Here is an 18,340-nt window from a genome sequence, read left to right on the forward strand (position 1 = left end):
CTACTAACACTGCTGCTACTACTAACACTGCTGCTACTACTAACACTGCTGCTGCTACTAACACTGCTGCTACTACTAACACTGCTGCTACTACTAACACTGCTGCTACTACTAACACTACTGCTGCTACTAACACTGCTGCTACTACTAACACTGCTGCTACTACTAACACTGCTGCTGCTACTAACACTGCTGCTACTACTAACACTGCTGCTACTACTAACACTGCTGCTACTACTAACACTGCTGCTACTACTAACACTGCTGCTACTAACATTGCTGCTGCTGCTAACACTGCTGCTACTACTAACACTGCTACTACTAACACTGCTGCTACTACTAACACTGCTGCTACTAACACTGTTGGTACTACTTACACTGTTGGTACTACTAACACTGCTGCTACTACTAACACTGTTGCTACTACTATCACTGCTGCTACTAACACTGTTGGTACTACTTACACTGTTGGTACTACTAACACTGCTGCTACTACTAACACTGTTGCTACTACTATCACTGCTGCTACTACTAACACTGCTGCTGCTACTAACACTGCTGCTACTACTAACACTACTGCTGCTACTACTAACACTGCTGCTACTACTAACACTGCTACTACTACTAACACTGCTGCTACTACTAACACTGCTGCTACTACTAACACTGCTGCTACTACTAACACTACTGCTGCTACTAACTGCTGCTACTACTAACAATGCTGCTACTACTAACACTGCTGCTACTACTAACACTGCTGCTACTACTAACACTGCTGCTACTAACACTGCTGCTACTACTAACACTGCTGCTACTACTAACACTGCTGCTGCTACTAACACTGCTGCTACTACTAACACTGCTGCTACTACTAACACTGCTGCTGCTACTAACACTACTGCTGCTACTAACACTGCTACTACTAACACTGCTGCTACTACTAACACTGCTGCTACTACTAACACTACTGCTACTACTAACACTGCTGCTACTACTAACACTGCTGCTACTACTAACACTGCTACTACTAACACTGCTGCTACTACTAACACTGCTGCTACTACTAACACTGCTACTACTAACACTGCTGCTGCTACTAACACTGCTGCTACTACTACCACCACCACTACTACTAACACTACTGCTACTACTAACACTACTGCTGCTACTAACACTGCTGCTACTACTAACACTGCTGCTGCTACTAACACTGCTGCTACTACTAACACTGCTACTACTAACACTGCTACTACTAACACTGCTGCTGCTACTAACACTGCTGCTACTACTAACACTGCTGCTACTACTAACACTGCTGCTACTACTAACACTGCTGCTGCTACTAACACTGCTGCTACTACTAACACTGCTGCTACTACTAACACTGCTGCTGCTACTAACACTGCTGCTGCTACTAACACTGCTGCTAGTACTAACACTGCTGCTACTACTAACACTGCTACTACTAACACTGCTGCTACTACTAACACTGCTACTACTAACACTGCTGCTACTACTAACACTGCTGCTGCTACTAACACTGCTGCTACTACTAACACTGCTGCTACTACTAACACTGCTGCTGCTACTAACACTGCTGCTGCTACTAACGCTGCTGCTACTAACACTGCTGCTACTACTAACACTGCTGCTACTACTAACACTGCTGCTACTACTAACACTGCTGCTGCTACTAACACTGCTGCTACTACTAACACTGCTGCTACTACTAACACTGCTGCTACTACTAACACTGCTGCTACTACTAACACTGCTGCTACTACTAACACTGCTGCTACTACTAACACTGCTACTACTACTAACACTGCTGCTACTACTAACACTGCTACTACTAACACTGCTGCTGCTACTAACACTGCTGCTACTACTAACACTGCTGCTACTACTAACACTGCTGCTGCTACTAACACTGCTGCTGCTACTAACGCTGCTGCTACTAACACTGCTGCTACTACTAACACTGCTGCTACTACTAACACTGCTGCTACTACTAACACTGCTGCTGCTACTAACACTGCTGCTACTACTAACACTGCTGCTGCTACTAACACTGCTGCTGCTACTAACGCTGCTGCTACTAACACTGCTGCTACTACTAACACTGCTGCTACTACTAACACTGCTGCTACTACTAACACTGCTGCTGCTACTAACACTGCTGCTACTACTAACACTGCTGCTACTACTAACACTGCTACTACTAACACTGCTACTACTACTAACTCTGCTGCTACTACTAACACTACTGCTACTACTAACACTGCTACTACTAACACTGCTGCTACTACTAACACTGCTGCTACTACTAACACTGCTGCTACTACTAACACTGCTGCTACTACTAACACTGCTGCTGCTACTAACACTGCTGCTGCTACTAACACTGCTGCTGCTACTAACACTGCTGCTGCTACTAACACTGCTGCTGCTACTAACACTGCTGCTACTACTAACACTGCTGCTGCTACTAACACTGCTGCTACTACTAACACTGCTGCTACTAACACTGCTGCTGCTACTAACACTGCTGCTGCTACTTGCTTCTGCTGATACTGCTGCTGCTACTACTACCACCACCACTACTACCGCTAGTACTACCCGCAGTATTTGACCGCGTGTGTGCGGGACTGTGTGTGTGTGTGTGGTGTGTCACCGTGTGTGAGTGCGTGTGGTGTGTCACCGTGTGTGTGACTGTGTGACTGCCTGTGTGTGTGTGGTGTGTCACCGTGTGTGACTGTGTGGTGTGTCACCGTGTGTGACTGCCTGTGTGTGGTGTCACCGTGTGTGACTGTGTCTGTGGTGTGTCACCGTGTGTGACTGTGTGTGTGGTGTGTCACCGTGTGTGACTGTGTGTGTGGTGTCACCGTGTGTGACTGTGTGTGTGGTGTCACCGTGTGTGAGTGTGCGTGGTGTGCCACCGTGTGTGACTGCCTGTGTGTGTGGTGTGTCACCGTGCGTGTGACTGTGTGTGACTGTCTGTGTGTGTGGTGTGTCACCGTGTGTGACTGCCTGTGTGTGTGGTGTGCCACCGTGTGTGACTGCCTGTGTGTGTGGTGTGTCACCGTGCGTGTGACTGTGTGTGACTGTCTGTGTGTGGTGTTTGTCACCGTGCGTGTGACTGTACGTGTCACCGTGCATTTGACTGTGCGTGAATGACTGCCTGTGTGTGGTGTGTCACCGTGCGTGTGACTGTACGTGGTGTGTCACCGTGCATGTGACTGTACGTGGTGTGTCACCGTGCGTGTCACCGTGCGTGTCACCGTGCGTGTGACTGTGCGTGTCACCGTGCGTGTCACCGTGCGTGTGACTGTGCGTGTCACCGTGCGTGTCACCGTGCGTGTGACTGCCTGTGTGGTGTGTCACCGTGCGTGTGACTGTGTGTGGTGTGTGTCACCGTGCGTGTCACCGTGCGTGTCACCGTGCGTGTCACCGTGCGTGTCACCGTGCGTGTGACTGTGTGTGAGTGACTGCCTGTGTGTGGTGCGTGTCACCGTGCGTGTCACCGTGTGTGTCACCGTGTGTGTGACTGTGTGTGAGTGACTGCCTGTGTGTGTGGTGTGTCACCGTGCGTGTCACCGTGTGTGTCACCGTGTGTGTGACTGTGCGTGTCACCGTGTGTGACTGTGTGTGTGGTGTGTCACCGTGCGTGTCACCGTGCGTGTCACCGTGCGTGTGACTGCCTGTGTGTGGTGTGTCACCGTGCGTGTGACTGTGTGTGAGTGACTGCCTGTGTGTGTGGTGTCACCGTGTGTGACTGTGTGTGTGTGGTGTGTCACCGTGTGTGACTGTGTGTGTGTGGTGTGTCACCGTGCGTGTGACTGCTTGTGTGTGTGTGGTGTGTCACCGTGCGTGTGACTGTGTGTGAGTGACTGCCTGTGTGTGGCGTGTGTCACCGTGCCTGTGACTGCCTGTGTGGTGTGACCGTGCGTGTCACCGTGCGTGTCACTGTGCGTGTCACCGTGCGTGTGACTGTACGTGGTGTGTCACCGTGCGTGTCACCGTGCGTGTGACTGTGTGTGAGTGACTGCCTGTGTGTGACTGTGCGTGTCACCGTGCGTGTTTACTGCCTGTGCAGGTCGGGCGGCCTGGACGCCCCGCCCACGGTGAACATCATCAAGCCCACCCAGATGGTGGCCACCTCCTCCACCGCCTCCACCGCCTCCACCGCCTCCTCTCCCTCCTCATCATCCTCCTCCTCCTCCGCCACTACCGTCACCTCCGCCGGCCCCAAAGCGGTCCCCGCCCCCAAGAGCAAGGCCACGCCCAGGGCCTCGATCCGACCAATGGTGACGCCCACCGCCGCCTCCTCCTCCTCCTCCTCGGGCTCCGGCTCCGCCTCCGGCTCCTCCTCCTCCGGCGGTGGCTCCTCCCTCACGCCCACGGCCACCGTCATGCCCATGGAGTCCAACGAAGGTGGGAGTGGGGGTAGGGTGGGGTTGGGGGTGGGTGGGGGTGGGTGGGGTGGGTGGGGTGGGTGGGTGGGGTGGGTGGGGTGGGTGGGGTGGGTGGGGTGGGTGGGGTGGGTGGGGTGATAGACTGAGGAGATATGGATCCCCACACAGAGACCCACAGACTCACCACACAGAGACCCACACTCACCACACAGAGACCCACAGACTCACCACACAGAGACCCACATACTCATTACAGAGACCCACAGACTCACCACACAGAGACACACAGACTCACCACACAGAGACACACAGACTCACCACACAGAGACCCACAGACTCGCCACACAGAGACCCACAGACTCACCACACAGAGACCCACAGACTCACCACACAGAGACCCATAGACTCACCACACAGAGACCCACAGACTCACCACACAGAGACCCACAGACTCACTCACACAGAGACCCACAGACTCATCACACAGAGACCCACAGACTCACCACACAGAGACCCACAGACTCACCACACAGAGACCCATAGACTCACCACACAGAGACCCACAGACTCACCACACAGAGACCCACAGACTCACTCACACAGAGACCCACAGACTCATCACACAGAGACCCACAGACTCACTCACACAGAGACCCACAGACTCATCACACAGAGATCCACAGACTCATCACACAGAGACCCACAGACTCACCACACAGAGACCCACAGACTCACCACACAGAGACCCACAGACTCACCACACAGAGACACACAGACTCGCCACACAGAGACCCACAGACTCGCCACACAGAGACCCACAGACTCGCCACACAGAGACCCATAGACTCACCACACAGAGACCCACAGACTCACCACACAGAGACCCACAGACTCACCACACAGAGACCCACAGACTCACCACACAGAGACACCCATAGACTCACCACACAGAGACCCACAGACTCACCACACAGAGACCCACAGACTCACCACACAGAGACTCACCACACAGAGACCCACAGACTCACCTCACAGAGACCCACAGACTCACCACACACAGAGACTCACAGATTCACCACACAGAGACTCACAGATTCACCACACAGAGACCCACAGACTCACCACCACACAGAGACCCACAGACTCACCACACAGACCCACAGACTCACCACACAGAGACCCATAGACTCACTCACACAGAGACCCACAGACTCACCACACAGAGACCCACAGACTCACCATACAGAGACCCACAGACTCACCACACAGAGACCCACAGACTCACCACACAGTGACTCACAGACTCACCACACAGAGACTCACAGACTCACCACACAGAGACCCACAGACTCACCACACAGAGACCCACAGACTCACCACACAGAGACCCACAGACTCACCACACAGAGACCCACAGACTCACCACACAGAGACCCACAGACTCACCACACAGAGACCCACATACTCACCACAGAGACCCACAGACTCACCACACAGAGACACACAGACTCACCACACAGAGACCCACATACTCACCACACAGAGACCCACAGACTCACCACACAGAGACCCACAGACTCGCCACACAGAGACCCACAGACTCACCACACAGAGACCCACAGACTCACCACACAGAGACCCACAGACTCACCACACAGACACCCACAGACTCACCACACAGAGACCCACAGAGACCCACAGACTCACCACACACAGACTCACACACTCACCACACAGAGACACACAGACCCACAGAGACCCACAGACTCGCCACACAGAGACCCACAGACTCACCACACAGAGACCCACAGACTCACCACACAGAGACCCACAGACTCACCACACAGAGACCCACAGACTCACCACACAGAGACCCACAGAGACCCACAGACTCACCACACAGAGACCCACAGACTCACCACACACAGACTCACCACACAGAGACCCACAGACTCACCACACACAGACTCACACACTCACCACACAGAGACACACAGACCCACAGACTCGCCACACAGAGACCCACAGACTCACCACACAGAGACCCACAGACTCACCACACAGAGACCCACAGACTCACCACACAGAGACCCACAGACTCACCACACAGAGACCCACAGACTCACCACACAGAGACCCACAGACTCACCACACAGAGACCCACAGGCTCACCACACAGACACCCATAGACTCACCACACAGAGACCCACAGACTCATCACACAGAGACCCACAGACTCACCACACAGAGACCCACAGACTCACCACACAGACACCCACAGACTCACCACACAGAGACCCATAGACTCATCACACAGAGACCCACAGACTCACCACACAGACACCCACACTCACCACACAGAGACCCACAGACTCACCACACAGAGACCCATAGACTCACCACACAGAGACCCACAGACTCACCACACAGAGACACACAGACTCACCACACAGAGACCCACAGACTCACCACACAGAGACCCACAGACTCACCACACAGAGACCCACAGACTCACCACACAGAGACCCACAGACTCACCACACAGAGACCCACAGACTCACCACACAGAGACCCACAGACTCACCACACAGAGACCCACAACCCAGAGACCCACAGACTCACCACACAGACACCCACAGACTCACCACACAGAGACCCACAGATTCGCCACACAGAGACTCACACACTCGCCACACAGAGACCCACAGACTCACCACACAGAGACCCACAGACTCACCACACAGAGACACACAGACTCACCACACAGAGACACACAGACTCACCACACAGAGACCCACAGACTCACCACACAGAGACCCACAGACTCACCACACAGAGACCCACAACCCAGAGACCCACAGACTCACCACACAGACACCCACAGACTCACCACACAGAGACCCACAGATTCGCCACACAGAGACTCACACACTCGCCACACAGAGACCCACAGACTCACCACACAGAGACCCACAGACTCACCACACAGAGACACACAGACTCACCACACAGAGACACACAGACTCACCACACAGAGACACACAGACTCACCACACAGAGACTCACTACACAGAGACCCACAGACTCACCACACAGAGACCCACAGACTCACCACACAGAGACACACAGACTCACCACACAGAGACCCACAGACTCACCACACAGAGACCCACAGACTCACCACACAGAGACCCACAGACTCACCACACAGAGACCCACAGACTCACCACACAGAGACCCACAGACTCACCACACAGAGACCCACAACCCAGAGACCCACAGACTCACCACACAGACACCCACAGACTCACCACACAGAGACCCACAGACTCGCCACACAGAGACTCACACACTCGCCACACAGAGACCCACAGACTCACCACACAGAGACCCACAGACTCACCACACAGAGACACACAGACTCACCACACAGAGACACACAGACTCACCACACAGAGACCCACAGACTCACCACACAGAGACTCACTACACAGAGACCCACAGACTCACTCACACAGAGACCCATCGAGACCCTTGCCCTGTACCTAACCCACACTCTGTTCACAGCCATGCAAGTTGACTCGGACCAACAACAACAGCAGCAGCAGCAGCAGCAACAGCAGCAGCAACAGCTGCCCGTGTTCAGTCTCATCCGCTCGACAAGTCCAGGAGTTCCTTCCATACAGCAGCAGCAGCAGCTGCAGCAGCAGCAGCATCAGCAGCAGCAGCAGCAGCAACAGCATCAGCAGCAGCAGCATCAGCAGCCACAGCAGCAGCAGCAGCAGCACGTGACGGTGTTTGTGCAGCCAACTCAGCAGACGTCATCGGTGCAGGTTGAGGCAGCTGCATCATCTGCAGCAGCAGCAGCAGCAGCTGCAGCAGCTGCAGCAGCAGCGTCATCCGCTTCGATACACGCGCAGCAGCAGCATCAGCAACAACAGCATCAGCAACAACAGCAGCAGCATCAGCAACAACAGCAGCATCAGCAGCTGCAGCAGCAGCTGCAGCAGCAGCAGGAGGCACTGCTGCTGCAACAGCAGCAGCAGCAGCAGCCAGTGATGGAGCTGGAGGCGGTGGCGCCGCTTGCAGCCGCGGCAGCTGCAGCAGGCATCGTCGGCACGGCGACGTCTTCCCTGGCGGTGGCTCCTTCACTCGCCACGCAGGTTAGCCGCCGGAGATGCGCCGGGATTGGTGGAGGCCCCACTCCACGTGGTGCGGTGATGGTGGGTGCGCGGTGATGGTGGGTGTGCGGTGATGGTGGGTGTGCGGTGATGGTGGGTGTGCGGTGATGGTGGGTGTGCGGTGATGGTGGGTGTGCGGTGATGGTGGGTGTGCGGTGATGGTGGGTGTGCGGTGATGGTGTGTGCGGTGGTGGTGGGTTGCGGTGGTGGTGGGTGGCGGTGGTGGTGGGTGGCGGTGGTGGTGGGTGGCGGTGATGGTGGGTGGCGGTGATGGTGGGTGGCGGTGATGGTGGGTGCAGTGATGGTGGGTGGCGGTGGTGGTGGGTGCGGTGGTGGTGGTGCGGCAATGGTGGTACGGTGATGGTGGTGTAGTGCTGGTGATGGTGGTACGGTGATGGTGGTGTAGTGCTGGTGATGTAGCGATAGGGGTGTAGTGGTGTAATGGGTTCAGCTGAGTCACAGAAGTCGACTTTGGAGTCAACACCATTCTAAGCTTAAAGGCCGTGATCTGAACGTGGCTCTTTCACTCCAGCGCTGTCCTACCAGACAGTCTCGCCCCCTTCACCTGATGAAGGCCGCTTGTGTTGTGGCCGAAACGTCGTGAGAATATTAATGTGTTATTTTATTTTATCAATTTATTATTTTATTCTCATTCCACGTGGTGACTTTACCGAAAGAACCAAAGAAGATGAACCATTTATTCAGTTCCAACTTACCCCCCCACTAACAGAACAACAACTTATGGTGGTTGACCACACCAGGCTAGCTTCACTAGGCCCCCACGTGTCGGAGACTCGTAGAACGGAGGTCGTGGACGAAGGGGTTTCTGCCAGGATCAACAACCACAACCACACAACCACACACACACACAACCACACACACAGCTCCACCTCGTGGCCGCCCGCTTTACATTTCTCGATTTGAAGTTTCCGTGGCCTGCCCCAAACGGTCCACGGTCGAATGGCTCTTCCGGTTGAAGCCACCTCGTTGAAAAATCTAAACGGGGGGTTGATGAAATCGCGGCGTTCCGGAAGGCACCGCAAAGCCGCCTTGTGGCGATGTTGTGCCGTCCGTGGTTGCACCTGGTGACGGAAGCTTCGGTTGCCCTCCGGGAACACGGCGATTCGAATTGTCCCCGTTTTTAATTCATGTTGCCTCTCCCGTTCCTTGGTGCTTTCGGTAAAGTCACGTCGAAGGGAAACGATAAAATAATGATTTTTTTTAAAAAAAAAAACTCGCTTAGAAGGGGGAAACAATAAAATAATAATAAAATATTTATAGAAGGGAAACCATAAAATAATAATCAAAATATTTTATTGTTTCCCTTCTATAAATATTTTGATTATTATTTTATTGTTTCCCTTCTAGGCGACTTTACCGAAAGGAACCGACTTCATGTTGTCTCTCCTATTCCTTGGTTCTTTGGGTAAAGTGACGTCGAAGGGAAACGATAAAATAATAATTTTAAAACACTCGCGTAGATGGGGGAAACAATAAAATAATGATAAAGTATTTTGATTATTATTTTATTGTTTCCCTTCTACGTGACTTTACCGAAAGGAACCGGCTTCATGTTGTCTCTCCTATTCCTTGGTTCTTTCGGTAAAGTCACGTCGAAGGGAAACAATAAAATAATAATTTTAAAAAACTCGCATAGAAGGGAGAAACAATAAAATAATGATAAAGTATTTTGATTATTATTTTATTGTTTCCCTTCTACACGTGGCCCAGGCTTTGACGGGGGTCACGTGACCCAGGGCTTTGACGGGGGTCACGTGACCCAGGGCTTTGACGGGGGTCACGTGACCCAGGGCTTTGACGGGGGTCACGTGACCCAGGGCTTTGACGGGGGTCACGTGACCCAGGGCTTTGACGGGGGTCACGCGACCCAGGGCTTTGACGGGGGTCACGTGACCCAGGGCTTTGACGGGGGTCACGTGACCCAGGGCTTTGACGGGGGTCACGCGACCCAGGGCTTTGACGGGGGTCACGTGACCCAGGGCTTTGACGGGGGTCACGTGACCCGGGGCTTTTGACGGGGGTCACGTGACCCAGGGCTTTGACGGGGGTCACGTGACCCAGGGCTTTGACGGGGGTCACGTGACCCAGGGCTTTTGACGGGGGTCACGTGACCCAGGGCTTTGACGGGGGTCACGTGACCCAGGCTTTTGACGGGGGTCACGTGACCCAGGGCTTTGATGGGGGTCACGTGACCCAGGGCTTTGACGGGTCCACCACCCACCCCTGTCCTCCTGCCCTCCCCCAGCCCATGGACGCGTCTGCCCAGTGCGACCCCTCTCCCTCCGAGGGTCCCCAGGGGGGCCTCTCGGCCCCCCCACACCGGCCCGGTGTGGTCGCCACCGCCGGCGTCACCGCCGGCGTCACCGCCGGCGTCACCGCCACAGCCAGCACCACAGCGTTTGGGACAGGTGCGGGGAGGGAGGGAGGGGGGGTGAGGTGAGGTGAGGGAGGTGAGGGGAGGGACTGTCTCCCACTCCGTCCGTCACTCCGCCCATCACCATCACCACCATCATCACCATCATCATCACTATCGCCATCATCACCACCATCATCACCACCATCACCACCATCATCACCATCACCACCATCATCACCATCACCACCACCATCATCACCATCATCACCATCACCACCATCACCACCATCACCATCACCACCATCACCACCATCACCACCATCATCACCATCACCATCATCACCATCACCACCATCACCACCATCACCATCATCACCACCATCATCATCACCATCATCATCATCACCATCATCGCCATCATCACCATCATCACCACCATCACCACCGCCATCATCGCCATCATCACCACCATCACCACCGCCATCATCGCCATCATCACCACCATCACCATCATCACCATCACCACCATCATCACCATCACCACCACCATCATCACCATCATCATCACCATCACCACCATCATCACCATCACCACCATCATCACCATCACCACCATCATCACCACCATCACCATCATCACCACCATCATCACGATCACCATCATCACCACCACCATCATCACCATCACCACCATCATCACCACCATCACCATCATCACCACCATCATCACCATCATCACCATCACCACCATCACCACCACCATCACCATCATCACCATCATCACCACCATGACCATCATCACCACCATGACCATCATCACCACCATCACCATCACCACCATCACCACCATCATCACCATCACCACCACCATCATCACCATCACCACCATCACCATCATCACCACCATCACCACCATCACCACCACCATCATCACCATCACCACCATCACCACCATCACCACCATCACCACCACCATCACCACCATCATCACCATCACCATCATCACCACCATCACCACCATCACCACCACCATCACCATCACCACCATCATCACCATCACCACCATCATCACCACCATCACCATCATCACCACCATCACCATCATCACCACCATCATCACGATCACCATCATCACCACCACCATCATCACCATCACCACCATCATCACCACCATCACCATCATCACCACCATCATCATCATCATCACCATCACCATCATCACCATCACCACCATCACCACCATCATCACCACCATCACCATCATCACCACCATCATCACCATCACCATCATCACCATCGCCATCACCATCATCACCACCATCACCACCATCACCACCATCAACTCTGCCCTCCCGTTCCCCACATCCCCCCCCCCGCCCACCGTCTCCCCGTGCAGGAGTGGTTCAGCTCAAACGCTGTCGTGAGGACCGTGCTGATGCAGCAGCAGCAGCAGCAGCAGCCTCAGCAGCCGCGGCTGCCGATGCAATGGAAGCTTCATCGGCGGCATCGTCATCGGCGCCATCGGCGATGGGCACGGCTGGCGGCGGCGGCGGCGATGGCGCCGGGAGGGCCGACGTCGAGGGAGGGGAGCCCAAGAGGAAGCGTCCTTGCATTGCTACCCTACAGGTGTGTGTGTGTGTGTCTGTGTACGTGTTTATGTGTGACTGTGTGTGTGTGTGTACGTGTTTGTGTGTGTGTGTGTGACTGTGTGTGTGTCTGTGTGTGACTGTGTGTGTGTACGTGTTTGTGTGTGTGTGTACGTGTTTGTGTGTGTGTGTGTGACTGTGTGTGTGACTGTGTGTGTGTCTGTGTGTGACTGTGTGTGTGTACGTGTTTGTGTGTGTGTGTACGTGTTTGTGTGTGTACGTGTTTGTTTGTGTGACTGTGTGTGTACATGTTTGTGTGTGTGCGTGTGTGTCTGTGTGACTGTGTGTGTGTCTGTTTGTGTGTGTACGTGTCTGTGTGTGTACGTGTTTGTGTGTGTACGTGTGTACGTGTTTGTGTGTGTGTGTGTACGTGTTTGTGTGTGTGTGTACTTGTGTGTGTGTGTACGTGTTTGTGTGTGTACGTGTTTGTGTGTGTGTGTGAATGTGTGTGTGTACGTGTTTGTGTGTGTGTACGTGTTTGTGTGTGTGTGTGTGTACGTGTTTGTGTGTGTGTGTGTGTACGTGTTTGTGTGTACGTGTTTGTGTGTTTGTGTGTGTACGTGTTTGTGTGTGTACGTGTTTGTGTGTGTGTGTACGTGTTTGTGTGTACGTGTTTGTGTGTACGTGTTTGTGTGTGTGTGTGTGTTTGTGTGTGTGTTTGTTTGTGTGTGTACGTGTTTGTGTGTGTGTGTGTTTGTGTGTGTGTGTCTGTGTGTGTGTGTGTCTGTGTGTGTCTGTGTGACTGTGTGTGTGTGTGTGTCTGTTTGTGTGTGTACGTGTCTGTGTGTGTGTGTTTGTGTGTGTGTGTGTACGTGTTTGTGTGTGTACGTGTGTACGTGTTTGTGTGTGTGTTTGTTTGTGTGTGTGTGTACGTGTTTGTGTGTGTGTGTACGGGTTTGTGTGTGTGTGTACGTGTTTGTGTGTGTACGTGTTTGTGTGTGTGTGTGAATGTGTGTGTGTGTGTACGTGTTGGTGTGTGTGTACGTGTTTGTGTGTGTGTGTGTACGTGTTTGTGTGTGTGTGTGTACGTGTTTGTGTGTGTGTACGTGTTTGTGTGTGTGTGTGTGTACGTGTTTGTGTGTGTGTGTGTGTGTACGTGTTTGTGTGTGTGTGTGTGTGTACGTGTTTGTGTGTTTGTGTGTGTACGTGTTTGTGTGTTTGTGTGTGTACGTGTTTGTGTGTTTGTGTGTGTACGTGTTTGTGTGTGTGTGTTTGTGTGTGTGTTTGTGTGTGTGTGTGTTTGTGTGTGTGTGTGTTTGTGTGTGTGTGTGTTTGTGTGTGTGTGTGTGTACGTGTGTGTGTTTGTGTGTGTGTGTGTACGTGTTTGTGTGTGTGTGTACGTGTTTGTGTACGTGTGTACGTGTTTGTGTACTTGTGTACGTGTGTACGTGTTTGTGTACGTGTGTACGTGTTTGTGTGTGTGTGTGTACGTGTTTGTGTGTGTGTGTACGTGTTTGTGTACGTGTGTGTGTGTACGTGTTTGTGTACGTGTGTGTGTGTACGTGTTTGTGTACGTGTGTACGTGTGTGTGTGTACGTGTTTGTGTACGTGTGTACGTGTGTGTGTGTACGTGTTTGTGTGTGTACGTGTTTGTGTGTGTGTACGTGTTTGTGTGTGTGTGTACGTGTGTGTGTGTGTACGTGTGTGTACGTGTGTGTGTACGTGTTTGTGTGTGTGTACGTGTGTGTGTGTGTGTACGTGTTTGTGTACGTGTTTGTGTGTGTGTTTGTGTGTGTGTACGTGTTTGTGTGTGTGTGTACGTGTTTTTGTGTGTGTGTACGTGTTTGTGTGTGTGTGTACGTGTTTGTGTACGTATGTACGTGTTTGTGTACGTGTGTACGTGTTTGTGTGTGTGTTTGTGTTTGTGTGTGTACGTGTGTGTGTGTACGTATTTGTGAGTGTGTGTGTGTCTGTGTGTGTGTACGTGTTTGTGTCTGTGTGTACGTGCGTGTGTCTGTGTGTGTACGTGCGTGTGTCTGTGTGTACGTGTGTGTGTGTGTTTTTGTGTGTGTCTGTGTGTGTGTACGTGTGTGTGTGTGTGTTTTTGTGTGTGTCTGTGTGTGTGTCTGTGTGTGTGTATCTGTGTGTGTGTGTCTGTGTGTGTGTGTCTGTGTGTGTGTGTCTGTGTGTGTGTGTCTGTGTGTGTCTGTGTGGGTTTGTGTGTGTGTGTCTGTGTGTGTGTGTCTGTGTGTGACTGTGTGTCTGTGTGTGTGTTGTGTGGGGAGCGATAGTGTAGCGGTTAGCGCTACGCTGCGCTATGAACCTGGCGACCCGGGTTCGATTCCCGGTCACGGCCAACACCAGTGACGATTATCTGAACCAGTCCCGGGCCTCCCCTAGGTCGACTCGGCCTCAAATGAGTACCTGGTGCAGTGTGTAAACATCGCCACTAGGGAGACAAAGGCGGTCGGGCGTGGTGCTGGCCACCCACCCCCTCGTGTACCGTTCCGGCCTTCATAGGCAGTGCTGCTACTCGCTACTAACAGCACTTGCCCCTACAGCCCTGCTAGAGGCTACCTGGGGGAGCTTTGTCTGTGTGTGGTGAGTGTAGTACATAGACACTGCTGCTGCTACTCGCTACTAACAGCACTTGCCTCTACAGCCCTGCTAGAGGCTACCTGGGGTAGCTTTGTGTGTGGTGTGTGTAGTACATAGACACTGCTGCTGCTACTCGCTACTAACAGCACTTGCCCCTACAGCCCTGCTAGAGGCTACCTGGGGGAGCTTTGTCTGTGTGTGTGGTGTGTGTAGTACATAGACACTGCTGCTGCTACTCGCTACTAACAGCACTTGCCTCCACAGCCCTGCTAGAGGCTACCTGGGGTAGCTTTGTGTGTGGTGTGTGTAGTACATAGACACTGCTGCTGCTACTCGCTACTAACAGCACTTGCCCCTACAGCCCTGTTAGAGGCTACCTGGGGTAGCTTTGTCTGTGTGTGGTGTGAGTGTAGTACATAGACACTTGCCCCAGCAGCCTGACGGAGGCTACACGGGGGACCTTTGTCTGTGCGTGTGTGCGTCAGGAGGGAGTGGTTCCTGAGGAGAGCCGTGGAGACCCCCAGCAGGAGAGTGTGGGGCTACACACGGACCCTCACGCACAGGTGTGTGTCTGTGTGTGTGTGTGTCTCTGTGTGTGTCTGTGTGTGTGTCTCTATGTGTGTCTGTGTGTGTCTGTGTGTGTGTGTCTCTGTGTGTGTGTGTCTCTGTGTGTGTCTCTGTGTGTGTGTGTGTCTCTGTGTGTGTGTCTCTGTCTGTGTGTCTCTGTGTGTGTGTCTCTGTGTGTGTGTCTCTGTGTGTGTCTCTGTGTGTGTGTGTCTGTGTGTGTGTCTATGTCTGTGTGTGTGTCTATGTCTGTGTGTGTGTGTGTGTCTGTCTGTGTCTATGTCTGTGTGTGTGTGTCTCTGTGTGTGTGTGTGTCTCTGTGTGTGTGCGTGTCTCCGTGTGTGTGTGTGTCTCTGTGTGTGTGTCTCTGTGTGTGTCTGTCTGTGTCTATGTCTGTGTGTGTGTGTCTCTGTGTGTGTGTGTGTCTCTGTGTGTGTGTGTGTCTCTGTGTGTGTGCGTGTCTCCGTGTGTGTGTGTCTCTGTGTGTGTGTCTCTGTGTGTGTATGTGTGTGCGTGTCTCCGTCTGTGTGTGTCTCTGTGTGTGTGTGTCTCTGTGTGTGTGTGTGTCTCTGTGTGTGTGTCACTGTGTCTGTCTCTGTGTCTCTGTGTGTGTCTGTGTGTATCCGTGTGTCTGTGTCTGTCTGTGTGTCTCCGTGTGTCTGTGTCTATGTCTGTGTGATGTCCGTGTGTCTGTCTGTGTGTCTCCGTGTATGTGTGTGTGTCTTTCTGTGTGTCTGTGTCTTATTGTGCTGCCTGCTGATGATGCTGCTGCTGCTGATGATGCTGCTGCTGATGATGATGCCGATGACGACGGTTCTGTCGCTGCTGCCGACAGGAAGCGCCGTCGCCGCACGACACGGACGTCCCAACGAGCGGCGCCTCCCTCACCAGCGCCTCCCTCACCAGTGCCCGCCCTCACCAGTGCCGCCCTCACCATGCCGCCCTCACCAGCGCCACCGCCCTCACCAGCGCCACCGCCACGGTGGCGGAGGTGATCGTGATCGACAGCGAGGAGGAGGACGAGGACGAGGAGGAGGAGGAGGAGGAAGAGGAAGAAGAGGAGGAGGGAAGATGAGGACGAGGAGGAGGAGGAGGAGGAAGAGGAGGAGGAGGATGAGGAGGGAGGAGATGAGGTGAGTGAGAGATGTGCGAGATCTGATGTGGCCGCCGTGAACCCCACCCACCCACACGGCCACCGTGAACCCCACCCACCCACCCACACGGACATCGTGAACCCCACCCACCCACCCACACGGCCACAGTGAACCCCACCCACCCACCCACACGGACATCGTGAACCCCACCCACCCACACGGTCACCGTGAACCCCACCCACCCACACGGCCATCGTGAACCCCACCCACCCACCCACACGGTCACCGTGAACCCCACCCACCCACACGGACATCGTGAACCCCACCCACCCACACGGCCACCGTGAACCCCACCCACCCACACGGTCATCGTGAACCCCACCCACCCACACGGTCATCGTGAACCCCACCCACCCACACGGTCACCGTGAACCCCACCCACCCACCCACACGGACATCGTGAACCCCACCCACCCACCCACACGGACATCGTGAACCCCACCCACCCACACGGTCACCGTGAACCCCACCCACCCACACGGCCACCGTGAACCCCACCCACCCACACGGCCACCGTGAACCCCACCCACCCACACGGCCACCGTGAACCCCACCCACCCACCCACACGGCCATCGTGAACCCCACCCACCCACACGGCCACCGTGAACCCCACCCACCCACACGGTCACCGTGAACCCCACCCACCCACACGGCCACCGTGAACCCCACCCACCCACACGGCCACCGTGAACCCCACCCACCCACACGGTCACCGTGAACCCCACCCACCCACCCACACGGCCATCGTGAACCCCACCCACCCACACGGCCACCGTGAACCCCACCCACCCACACGGTCACCGTGAACCCCACCCACCCACCCACACGGTCACCGTGAACCCCACCCACATTTGATGATGCGAATGATGTTAATTCTGGTGATGGTGACGATGGTGTTTCTGAGAATGATGGTGATGATGGTAATTCTGACGGTGATGATGGTGGTGGTGTTTGTGATGTTGAGGTGGAGGGAGAGGACGAAGAGGAGGAGGAGGAAGAGGACGAGGAGGAGGATGAAGACCTCGTGGGGCAGGGAGGGTACGAGGCTGGGGATGCACAGGTAACCCGTGGTGGTGGTGGTGGTGATGGTGGTGGTGGTGGTGACGGTGGTGGTGGTGGTGACGGTGATGGTGACGGTGATGGTGACGGTGGTGGTGACGGTGGTGGTGACGGTGGTGGTGGTGATGATGGTGGTGATGGTGGTGACGGTGGTGGTGACGATGGTGGTGGTGACTGTGGTGGTGACTGTGGTGGTGACGGTGGTGGTGACGGTGGTGACGGTGATGACGGTGGTGGTGACTGTGGTGGTGACTGTGGTGGTGACGGTGGTGGTGACGGTGGTGACGGTGATGACTGTGGCGATGACGGTGGTGGTGGCGGTGGCGACTGTGACGGTGGTGGTGACGGTGGTGGTGGTGGTGACGGTGGTGGTGACAGTGGTGGTGACGGTGGTGGTGGTGACGG

The 18,340-nt window shown here is 54.3% G+C and overlaps 1 protein-coding gene across 2 annotated transcripts in view; it reads left to right on the plus strand.

Moving 5' to 3' along the window:
* LOC116938457 (uncharacterized) overlaps positions 1-17,936 on the plus strand; it is a 77,570-nt gene extending 59,634 nt beyond the window's left edge. Inside the window, exons 16-23 of one of the 2 annotated variants that reach the window (XM_076055631.1) lie at positions 4,097-4,434; positions 7,983-8,578; positions 10,863-11,025; positions 12,370-12,599; positions 15,643-15,720; positions 16,557-16,627; positions 16,658-16,854; positions 17,841-17,936. In XM_076055631.1, coding sequence (XP_075911746.1) covers positions 4,097-4,434; positions 7,983-8,578; positions 10,863-11,025; positions 12,370-12,599; positions 15,643-15,720; positions 16,557-16,627; positions 16,658-16,796 — 1,615 coding nt within the window. In that variant the 3' untranslated portion in view covers positions 16,797-16,854; positions 17,841-17,936. Of the gene's footprint in view, positions 1-4,096; positions 4,435-7,982; positions 8,579-10,862; positions 11,026-12,369; positions 12,600-15,642; positions 15,721-16,556; positions 16,855-17,840 lie in introns of both variants that reach the window. The other variant, XM_076055630.1, reaches the window with a different exon arrangement.
* The last annotated feature ends 404 nt before the right edge of the window (positions 17,937-18,340 follow it).

Source organism: Petromyzon marinus, chromosome 72, assembly GCF_048934315.1.
Source record: "Petromyzon marinus isolate PM22_M1 ecotype Great Lakes invasive population chromosome 72, UKy_Petmar_22M1.pri1.0, whole genome shotgun sequence".
NCBI lineage: Eukaryota > Metazoa > Chordata > Hyperoartia > Petromyzontiformes > Petromyzontidae > Petromyzon > Petromyzon marinus.